This window comes from Orcinus orca, chromosome 5 (assembly GCF_937001465.1).
Source record: "Orcinus orca chromosome 5, mOrcOrc1.1, whole genome shotgun sequence".
In the NCBI taxonomy this organism is placed as follows: domain Eukaryota; kingdom Metazoa; phylum Chordata; class Mammalia; order Artiodactyla; family Delphinidae; genus Orcinus; species Orcinus orca.
In genome coordinates this window covers 133,810,465-133,821,866 of record NC_064563.1, presented here as the reverse complement: position 1 = coordinate 133,821,866, position 11,402 = coordinate 133,810,465, and the positions used below count along the sequence as shown (strand labels likewise).

Sequence of the window (11,402 nt, the reverse complement as noted above, 5' to 3'; positions counted from 1 at the left end):
ACTCATAAAACGTGACTTTCTGTGGGGTCCCAACTGCCCTTCTCGGGCTTTTGAAAAGGCTGAGTGGGCATCTTTAAGCCACAGGCGCTAAGGCCTCAGCAGAGGTGTGGGTTGCCCCTCACAGGGTCAACGTCATTCCTTCAGGGACTCAGAAGTAATGGCTCCATGCCAAGAGCCTAAAGTGACTCAGTTAATAAGGACACACACATTATCACAGTACTTGTGCCACCTGGTTTGAAAACAAGCCAACATGCAACCATCAGAGCAGTTATCCCAGGAGAAGTCACATGCCCAGAACACAGAACCCAGTGTACCCAAAGGCCGTGGAAGATGCTCAGTGGCCCGCAGAGATTCCTTGCGTCAGTTTTCCCGATTCCAGTCAATGCCCACTTGCCAGAATCCCCTGCCTATGACCTTAAAGTCAGTTGGCAGAAACACCATGGCACACACACTCCGGTGGACTGCAAGAGGCCTTGGAAAATGGGCGCAATGTGGCATAAATTAACTTGCAGGCAGCAGGCCTGTGGGTTCCTCTCCAAACAGCTGCAGCACTGCAGCCTTACAAGCAAAAGCCCAGCAGCAGCCAGCCTTCAGCCCAGGCAGGTAGCCTCAAGGCACCACTGCTGAGTTTCCAGGGAAAAGGACTCCACAGCGCTGTTAGGCATAACTGGGAAGAATATGTGTTGCTTTCCTGCTTTTTTCAAGGCATCTGGGTCCCAATGCCCTAGAGAGTACTGGTAAGGTTCTAGCTTTTAACTGGTAGTGCCAGGCCAGTGTCACCCACACTGCACTTACTGCCCCAAATTCCATTCTACATGCAGGCCCAAGGAGGGAATGCAGAGGGACCAGCTTTGGATCCACGTGGCTTGTCTTTAGTTGCCTCTGGATTGCTTAAGTCCACGTAAAGGAAAAAATATCCCTGGGAGGCAGCTTTCTTAGGTCTAAACATTGCTTTGCAAGGGGCAGCCTGCACATCACTGAGGCTCAGGCCTGAAAATGCTTGTTCACACAGGAGTACGGCCCCGGAGCCCCTAGAGGGAGACCTCACTCAATCCGTCCTGGGTGCCAGAAGTACCACTGGAAGGGGAAATGTAAATGAAGGCATTATGCAATGGTGAAGTCTCTCCCCCAGAAACGATCAATGCATAAGGCCAAAATTAAGCCTCCACACAGGATGCAATATCACCCCCAGATGAGACTCATAATTATGGGATCAGAAGACCCTGATCTGGATGCAGATAGCTCTGGGCAGTTGCTTGAAGCTTGATTACAAGGGCCTGGATAGAAGTTGAATGTAACATGGTAGAACTGACTCCACAGATAAATTTTTTAAAACTGAGGACTGAAAAAGATACTACCCCTTACAAAAACCCTACAGCTCTAGCCAAAGACTAAAATTAAATCAGAAGCAAGGCTAAAATCTGTGCTTCCTTGAACACCAAACTGCTGGGAACTTTCTTTTCATGCATGATTATCAACTAATGAAAGACTCTCTCATACAAATGCCAGAGTCATACTGTTTATTGATCAAAAGACCAAAATTAGTAAACTCATATGAGAGATGAAAAACTGGAAATAGAATGTACAACTCTAGTCAATCAGAAGCAATTTCAGAGAATTTTATTGAACTGTCATTTTATTACCAACATCTAACATTTCTAACTTTGCTACATTTGGATAAGCACATTAGGAAGAAAATGTAAATTAAATACTATGAAAGTTCACTTTTAATGAAACATGATCTTAACAGATATGGATATATTAACTTAGTGGTTTCATTGAATTGTTAGAAAATTATATTATGAAAGATACAAAAAAAAATCAATAGCCGTTATTATTTCTGTTTATTTTACAATCAGTATGCCATCTTTGCCATTACGGCTTTAAAATTTCATTCTGCCCAACAAGTTTCAAAGAATAGTTTATTACATGCCTTAATAAAACAGTTAAAATATTTACAAATTCAAAATAGATGTTCCATAACTGAAAAAAGTTCACCTGAGAATTCATTATAACATTGCCATTTTTAAATTTTTTTTCCAAGTTGTTAATGTGGCTGAGTGTCCACATGCAACCTGTATCGTCTACTGCACCAAATATATTTGATTCCTTATTTTAAATTAGTTAAGCATTAAGCTATAGTAAATTATGTTATAAAATGTACAGATGGAGAACTTAGATTTATATCCATATTTGTCTTGAATATAACAATTTAACGACAGATTATTTGCTATAGCTGCAGGATTCAAATAATGAAAAAAACTTTAAGGTATGGTTATTTTATCAAGTTAGACCTAACAGCTTTTGAAAAATCATCAAGCAGTGAGAAGGCTAACTCATAAAATAAGGAACAACGATCATGTAAATATGCAATATACAAACTGAAAAACACTTCGCCAAAATTCTGCATGAAGGAAAAGATATACACTGTATACACATAATCCTGTCATTTGTCTTCGGCAGCCTCAAAAAAAAATGAACTTAAAACAAATTTTCTTAGAAAAAACTTCTTTAGAAGTTAATGTTAAAATAGGCATAAATGCGTAATGCTATGCAATATATAAAAACTTCCCCACTTTATGGCCAAAAGACAAAGATAAAAAATTTTTTTATCTATCTGTCCCTCTGGATTACAACTTGAAAATGATATAGGTATGAGGTAGTGTAGTTACTTGTATTACATGCTGGCTATTAAAAGTAATGCTATATTTTACAAAACATTACACTTGGCCAATAATCAGAATATCATTAAAATAAACCCTTAATGCTAAACTTTATATGTAGAGAGAAATTTAAACCAAGTGCCTTAAAGATCGTATTTAAACTCTGGAGACAACTAGGTTTATAAAATAGAAAGTAATCTTTCAAAGCAGTTATTTACAGTAGCAATTAAAGCAAAAGATTGACATTTGCACATACACAAACTGATGTGACAAACAGTTGAGTGTACACTGAGGTAGGAAATCAAGGAGTCCATTGGCTTGTATAAGATTTTGCATTTTGTAAACCAGAAAAGGTTTTATATTATATTTTGAAGTTAAAATTTAAAATTACAAGTATCAAAGAAATAGCTACATGGGGGTATATATATATATATATATACACACACACAAACACGTACACATATCATTCTTTTGTAGTACGGGATGCATTACCATTGAATTATCATTCTCCCTGACAAATTCTTGAGTGTACTTATAAAAGCCTCTAGAAAATAAACAAGTCCAACCAGTTTTCTCTTACAACAACTAAGCTGATAACAGAGATAACATACAAACCACTGAAGATACTAGCAGTATCTTCCCAACACCACCCGCCCCCATGAAAAAGGGTAACATTTGACAAATTGCTCTGAAATATGAAGTCTGGTCCCCACATCCCCTCACAGCAGAGGCCTACTGGTTTGAGACCCATTCCTACACAGCAGATGACGGTCTCCCACATCAGCTACACAAGCCCTTCACTAGACTCAGGATGCAATCTACAAAAGTCTCCTCTCAGGTGTCTCATCTTGGTGAAATGAAGTACTTTCTAATCCAAACACTAAAAATCACTCTCTGTACCCTTTCAAACTGGATTCTGCAAATGTTTCTGTGCATGTGAATATGAAATTTTGTTTTCATCATTGAGAGGTCCATAGCTTTCGTTTGACTCCCAACCAAGCCTATAACAGCAGCAGAATGGCTAAGAACCACGGTAAAATGTTATGGGGTAGGGGCTCAGATTATCAAAACACTATTGTAAAACAGGATTGAATAAACACAAAGACTGATTTTAAAATGCCCAAGTCCAAAATGATTTGTGCGCCCTTATATACTAGATTTGGGAAAGAGAACAAGATTAAATCTGGCTTCCAAATTCAAACCCACAATGGAACAAGATCAAGTTTCATCCTATTTCACAAACCTGCATGGTTGCTGTAGATACATTTTTATCCATCATAATGCTTTTACAAAGAAACCACAGGACTTCAAAAAATAGGATGGAAAATGAACTGCCACTCCGGATCAATGTAGGCAATTTTCTTACCCCACGATATCTGGTTTCCTTGCATGGGTGACTTATAGTGGCAAGGCCGACAGCCTTGTATCTGAGGAGCTAGCTCTCCAAGATTCTAGGGAGGCTAAGACAATGCTCCCAACACATGAGCTCACGCCACTGTATCCTGAGTCTTATTTCTTCTTCCAAAGTGACAAGAATGTCAGGAAACAGAAAGATCATGATGGACTCAGATGTGGAAGAGACTGAAGAGAAAAGAGGGAAATGACACTTATCTACCGCTGACGCAGCCAGAACTCCTTGAGAGCCGACACTGAGGAGGAGCAGAAGCCTCTGCCTTAGCCCACCGTTTGCCCGTTTCCTAACCATTCCCAGTGTAGCTCAGGACTCACAGTGCAGGCCAACCAATCTCTGGTTTTAACAGGAGCTGAAGAGCAAAGTGCTGGGATTCAGGCAAGAAGATTACGTCATGTTTTCACACTGCGGTTCTACACCAATATTCCCAAGGAGCTGACACCCTACTTCTCAGTAGAACTGAACCCTATCAGCGTTACTTGGGGAGACATTTTCTTTTAAACCAGTATGTTGTAAGAAGGTCAGATTATTAAACTTTTGCAGGCTACTTCTTGATAGTAAGAACTATCTGCTGACGTTTCAAGGTGTTTAAATGTTGTCTGATACGCTACAGTTTTCATTTTCTTATTTATTTTTAATACTGGGAAGAGTCATTACTAATAGTTATTATTCTTTAAAACATGTGAGTTTTCAAAGCCTTACTACATTTCCACATATGATTTTTCGGTATCCAGGAGGCAAGTCATTTCTGCATCTCCTGCGGAAATCAAGGAAAAGTCAAGGGTTGACTTCAGAGGAATTCCCTTAACGGCAAACCACAAGGGGAGAAAAACGATATTGTTAAGAGACAGATGGCTATGGCTATGTCAGGCTTTCAAGACAATGTCAAAATTTCAGTAGAAAATGAGACGGTCTGAAGGAAGTGGAAGCAAGTTTACTCATCAGTAGTACATTTGTCGGTCATCTGCTGACAGAAATCGGAGATGCCACCACTCTGGCGACACTGCTCCCCGGGCCCGGCCTGCTCCGAGGGGGCGCTGGCAGCTGCCCGGGACTCCGGGCCCCAGGCACCACCCGCCTCACCACCCTTGGCACTGGGATAGCGAGGGCTCTGCTCCCCAGCAGGCGGCCCAGCTGCAGGCCCTTCAGGCAAACTCAAAATCGACGGTAATGTGAGCTCACCATCAGGAGTACTCTTTCCTTTCTCAGAAATTAAAAAGGAAAGTGGGCAATCGGAGGCCGAATACTTGGCGAGTATCTGTATTTGTTCTTGACTTAGAGCTGCTTCTTTACAGACTTGCTGGCAAAGTCCAGTTAGGTTCTGCTTTGTCTCGCCCAGAGTGGACAAAATATGATCCCTTTCCTTCAACAAGCTCTCCTTTTCGTTTTGCTGTGAGGGTGAGAAAGAGAATACAGTGAATTGTGTTTATGAGCTCAATCAACATTCCTAAGGTGAGCAAACATTGATATCCACAGTGTCTTCTCATTATATAAGGTCATGTGGAATTTTTCCTGTCAATTCAATTCAAAAATATATTTAATACCTCAGGTCCATAAGCCCCCATCCAAAACTCTTAGGCCTACATGTATCTTGGGATTCAGAATTTTTCAGATTTTAGAAAGAAAATAGATGCACACATAATTCCTCTAGCAGGGTCTGAGGTAGCACCCCACTATCAAATGTCTTCACATTTCTAAATAAAACACATGAAAGTATCCATGCACAAAGTAGGTTAAATAAAGACTCTACATACCCTGTCAGCTTGTGTCAGTTCTTTGGCCAAAATAGTTTGTGACAAACTTACATGATTTTCAGAGCTTTTTGGATTTGTGGATTGCAAGTAAATGAGTGTGAACTTTTTGGATGGAATGCAACCAAAAGAAGTACAAACACAGTGATCATAACTCCTGCAAGATTCTAGTAATGACTGACATTAGTTGGGCATTTACTTTGTGCCAGATATTGTGCTGAATGTTTTGAAATACGTAACCTCAGCTACGTAATCCTCACAATGACTCTGTTGATTTCAGTAATACCAAACCTATTTTATAGATGGGATTCAGAGTTTAATATGCCCAGAGTCAGAAAGCTAGTGGGTGAGTTACTAAAGTGTGAAGAAGGGAGAAGGGGAGGGGACTTGTGTTTGTTAATTATTATTACTACTGGTGCTGTTATTATTTTCATTTAAATGTTTATCCCTACAGGAAAGTCAACCATGGAATTTTGTTCAAGTTTTCCTGGTTCCGGTCTTTCTGTCTGCCATCACTGGTTGCTGCTGATGGTGTGTCTTTTTTCTATCATTGCCCCACCTCATCCTTCCTACTCTACCACTGCATTGCTCCTAATCTAGTATGAGCTAGAAAACCAAATAATCAAGCTGTTTATAAGGTAAGAGTAAATAAATATTGATAGAGAGTCAAAGATTTTTCTTGTGAAATTTATGACAACTCTCTTGGCCTTCTGCTCATTGGCAGCTTCAAGAGAGCTGAGCTGTTAAATGTTGCCAGCTAACATTTAGACAGGTTATTTCATAGTAATCATCTACAGTGGTCAACCTTTAAATAGATGCTTTTATGGGACAAAAATAGCTAAAAGGTTAGAAAGAAATCTGCTTTGCACAAACGTACTGTTGCGGTTTTAGGTAAAAGTTTTTCTACAAAACTGTGACTCCAACTATTGGTAGTTAGTTTTTAAATATTTCAAGGCCATCTAATATTTTGAGAAAATCTGCAATGAATACAAAACACTAAATTTTTATACTGCAAGGTATTCTCCAATTTGTTGTGGTTTGAAAAAATAGGTATATGCCAAGAAAAGATATATATATATAAAATAAATAAAAGCAAGATCAATGTTCAGGAAGTACATTTTTTTCTTACAGAAGGTTTGTCAGTTGTAGCCTTGTGATAAAATGAGTCTGCTGGTACCTACAGGGAGAGAACAGTGCCTACCACCTGACCAGAGAAAGAACACATTTAAAGCAATCAGCACCCACTTCTCTTTATGGCCCTTCAGAAGCCAATCCAAATGAGTATGGAAACAAAGCTTCCAGAAGAAAATGAGAAACCTTTTTCCTTAGTCATAATAATATCAGCCACCGACTCCTCTATCAAAGTTAAGATAAATCTCCGTTCTAAATAGCAGCAGACAAAATTTCAACTGTTGGCTGGTTTTTAAAATTAAATATGGTTAAGGAAAATAATGAATATTTGACCTTCCTCCCAGAAATCAGAACTACTACTTGACCTACAGATACTATGAAGATGACAAATATTTTATAACTTCCATATCTTTTGATAAATATCAATACAACCTTAAATATTCTCACTATTACCTCACTAAATAAAGGATGACAGGACTATAAGTATGTCCCATACAAGATGGCTTGCTTCTTTACAACAATTAAAACCAATAGGTACAACCCTGAAACTCTACCATGATTATTTCTAGAAATTAAATGTTCCCTTTCTGTTCCTCCATACTTTAAGCTAACTCCTACATGGGTAAGTTTCCAGGAAATTAGCTGATTTTTCCATTTCACTCTCATTTTAAAACACAAATTTACTTCAATAGCACTCAGTTTAACTAAAGCAATTCAACTTAAGAACTTCATGATATCATTATTATTAAAGATACTACCAGTATCCTGCTACCTATTTCTACAATATACTTTAATTTTCTTATAATGCAACTCTATAAATCCTAAGTGTGAAGTGCTATGGCTTTAATCACAGATCTAGTTTTAAAAAATGAATCCTGGTATTATTCTGAATTTTATGGGAAGAAAACAAATTTACATCCAAATCCACATTTTCAACAGCTAGTGTACAATATTCATTCAATGTAAGAAGTTTAAAAAAAATCAAAATATAACTCACCCAGTAAAGATGAGGAGTGGAAGAATTTGGCACCAAAAGAGCCAGGTGACAGTGACAATTAACTTTATTTTATTTATTTATTTATTTATTTTGCGGTACACGGGCCTCTCACTGTTGTGGTCTCTCCCGTTGTGGAGCACAGGCTCCGGACACGCAGGCTCAGGGGCCATGGCTCACAGGCCCAGCTGCTCCACGGCATGTGGGATCTTCCCGGACCGGGGCATGAACCCGTGTCCCCTGCATCGGCAGGCGGACTCTCAACCACTGCACCACCAGGGAAGCCCGACAATTTACTTTAGATTAAAGGGTACTCACTGCTAGAAAATGGTGACTAATGGTCCCTTATGATGCAAAACCTCTGAATAGACAGTTCCTAGAAATATAAAAATGAGCCTTAAAAATATGAATACAAGTGCTCAGTTTCACTCATAAGAGACAGAAAAATAAAAGCTACCGTGAGATATCAATTCTCACAATTAGATTGGGAAAAAAACAAAAGCTGACAACAAACTCTGCTGAGGTTGTGGGCAGACAGACACACACATTACTGCTGGTGGGAAAGCAAAATGCCATAAACCGCTACTGAAGGGAATTCAATAATATCTAACAAAATTACATATGTATTTACTCTTGATCCAACAATCCTACTTCTAGGAATCTATCCTGAAGACACATCTTCTCAAACATTAGAGAAAACAATGTTCAAAGTTCTTAACTATGGCATCCCAAATGTCCACTAATAAGAAACTGGTTTGGATTAACTGTGTATGCTACAGACAGCCACAACTGAGTACTATGGAGCTTTAAAGCAAAATGACAACCACTGTGAACTAAGGAAAACATTTCCTGGAAATCACTTCTTGAGCAAAAACAGTAGAATACAGAATGGTATATACAGAATACTGCTCTGTAGCAGAAAGGGTAATAAAAACACATACAAAACATGAACCTGTTTTTAGAAAAGAAACACAAGGGAAAAAATCTAGAGATTAATGGTAATAGTTACCTACAGGAAATAGCTATGAATAGGGTATAGGGAGAAAATGGGATCAAGACTTTGGAGTAGCTTTTTTAAACATAGTTTTAACTTTCAAACCATACAGATGTTTTTACATATTCAAAACTTAAACTTAAAAAATTTGAAGAGTAAATCCCAGAAACAGAAATAAAAACAAATTAAATTAATTGTATATAAAATTGCTAACATAAAGAACTACTCTGAATAATTTTTAAATTTTAAACTTCAGTACTATGGTATATATTTAAGGGCAAAAAAAAGCAAAGAAATTTTAAATTTTACTTAATCTCTTTTATTATTGATAGTAATATTGACATTATAATTTTATGACATATATTTCATATGTATGTATTTATCAAATAGTAAATATAATTGGAAGCCACGATTTTCCCTATAATGAAAAAAGATAAAATATAAATACAGCGACTGCCCTGGTGGTGCGGTGGTTAAGAATCCACCTGCCAATGCAGGGGACACGGGTTCGAGCCCTGGTCCATGAGGGTCCCACATGGTGCGGAGCAATTAAGCCCGTGTGCCACAACTACTGAGCCTGCGCTCTAGAGCCCGCAAGCCACAACTACTGAGCTCGCGTGCCACAACTACTGAAGCCCGCATGCCTAGAGCCCGTGCTCCACAACAAGAGAAGCCACTGAAATAAGAAGCCCGTGCACTGCAGCTAGAGAAAGGCCGCGTGCGGCAATGAAGACCCAACGCAGCCAAAAATAAATAAATAAATAGGGCTTCCCTGGTGGCGCAGTGGTTGAGAATCTGCCTGCTAATGCAGGGGACACGGATTCGAGCCGTGGTCTGGGAGGATCCCACATGCCGCGGGAGCAACTAGGCCCGTGAGCCACAACTACTGAGCCTGCGCGTCTGGAGCCTGTGCTCCACAACAAGAGAGGCCACGATAGTGAGAGGCCCGCGCACCGTGATGAAGAGTGGCCCCCGCCTGCCACAACTAGAGAAAGCCCTCGCACAGAAACGAAGACCCAACACAGTAAAAATAAATTTAAAAAATAATAATAAATAAATAAATTTATTTCTTTTAAAATATATATATATAATCGAAGCAAAAAGACAAAAGTTCTGAACTACTAAATTTTGACTAGAAATATCTGCATGAACTCATGATTTCTAACATACCTTTATTTATTGAAGGATAATATACATCCTGAATGCACTCATGATTTTACACACACACACACACACACACACACACACATTTCCCAGAAGAAGCAACACTCCAGCAGCAAGCATGCTTTCTACAATCTAATACCTGCTATAAGAAACCAGGGATTTTTAGAGAAAGGGGTGATTCCCAAATCTTCGAACAAGAGAGGTATAAGGTGAGCCTATGACATGCTGTTCTAAATGGCACAGAAGCACTAATGGGGTCATGTCAAAAGCACACAGCACCTGGCAGAGGAGGGTGGCTCTCCCCACGCAAGTCTGAAAAAATGTCAACATCAAGAAGACCAATGACTACTATGGGTTCTAAGAAATTAAATTAGAAAAAAAATAATCCATGAGTCTACAGTGATACTAAAGAGTTGTGGTGGGAGGGAGGGAAACAGGAGGGAAGGAAAGTTCTTTTTATAGAGGAATACCAATAAATGTAAGTGCAATGACAGAATTAGAAAAATCATGATTTTGCAACCCCCATTGCAAAGGCCATCAAAGTATGCTTAAAACCAAAGGACATAGGAGTGTTGGGGAACTGGATATTCGTAAAGTGCCTAATAAACACTCCACAGATTACTAAACAATTACAAAGGCAAAAAAAAAATTTTGGAAATGATCTGGCAATTCCCATGCACTCAGGTGGGACACCCTGACATTGTGCCTCCCCAACTGACGCAGAATGAAGGACACAAGGATGAACGTTTAATCTCAACCTAAGAACTCACACCTCCACAGTTTACGTGAAATACAAGGAGTGAAGGAAGGTGTTAAATAAAACCAAGGGGAAACAATCAGACTTTAAGAGTAGACATTTTATGAGAACACTGGCCTAGACTCTTCAAAAAGTTACTGTCATTAAAAAAATAAAGGAGGGGGCGAGAAGGAGTATTTGTTCTAGATGAAGAGACTAAAAAGACAGAACCAAACGCATCATGTGAGGATAGGATCCTAGTTTGAAAAGGAAAAAAAAGCATATAGATGAAATACGTTTGGGGAACAATTAGGGTAATCTGAATAGGAACTATATATATTGTTTAAGATTTATTAATTTTCTCAGGTGTGACAAAGATATTGGTAAATATATGTGATAAAGATATATAAAAATGTCTATTTCTAGAAGATTCATGTTTAAGCATTTACGGGTGAAATGTCATAATGTGGTAGGTTTCAAATGATTCCGAAAATAAAAGTAGAGCAATAGAGACAGAAAGGCACTGAGACCAAGATAACACAACTGCAGTTAGAAAGA

General features: G+C 38.8%; 1 protein-coding gene across 8 annotated transcripts in view; it reads right to left on the bottom strand.

Moving 5' to 3' along the window:
• Nucleotides 1–1,604: 1,604 nt before the first annotated feature.
• BACH1 (BTB domain and CNC homolog 1) overlaps nucleotides 1,605–11,402 on the bottom strand; it is an 82,231-nt gene continuing 72,433 nt past the window's right edge. For 6 of the 8 annotated variants that reach the window (XM_033418164.2, XM_033418163.2, XM_033418166.2 and 3 more), the window contains one exon: nucleotides 1,605–5,464. In XM_033418164.2, coding sequence (XP_033274055.1) covers nucleotides 5,009–5,464 — 456 coding nt within the window. In that variant the 3' untranslated portion in view covers nucleotides 1,605–5,008. Of the gene's footprint in view, nucleotides 5,465–8,269; nucleotides 8,327–11,402 lie in introns of those variants that run through there. The other 2 variants (XM_033418168.2, XM_033418169.2) reach the window with 2 other exon arrangements.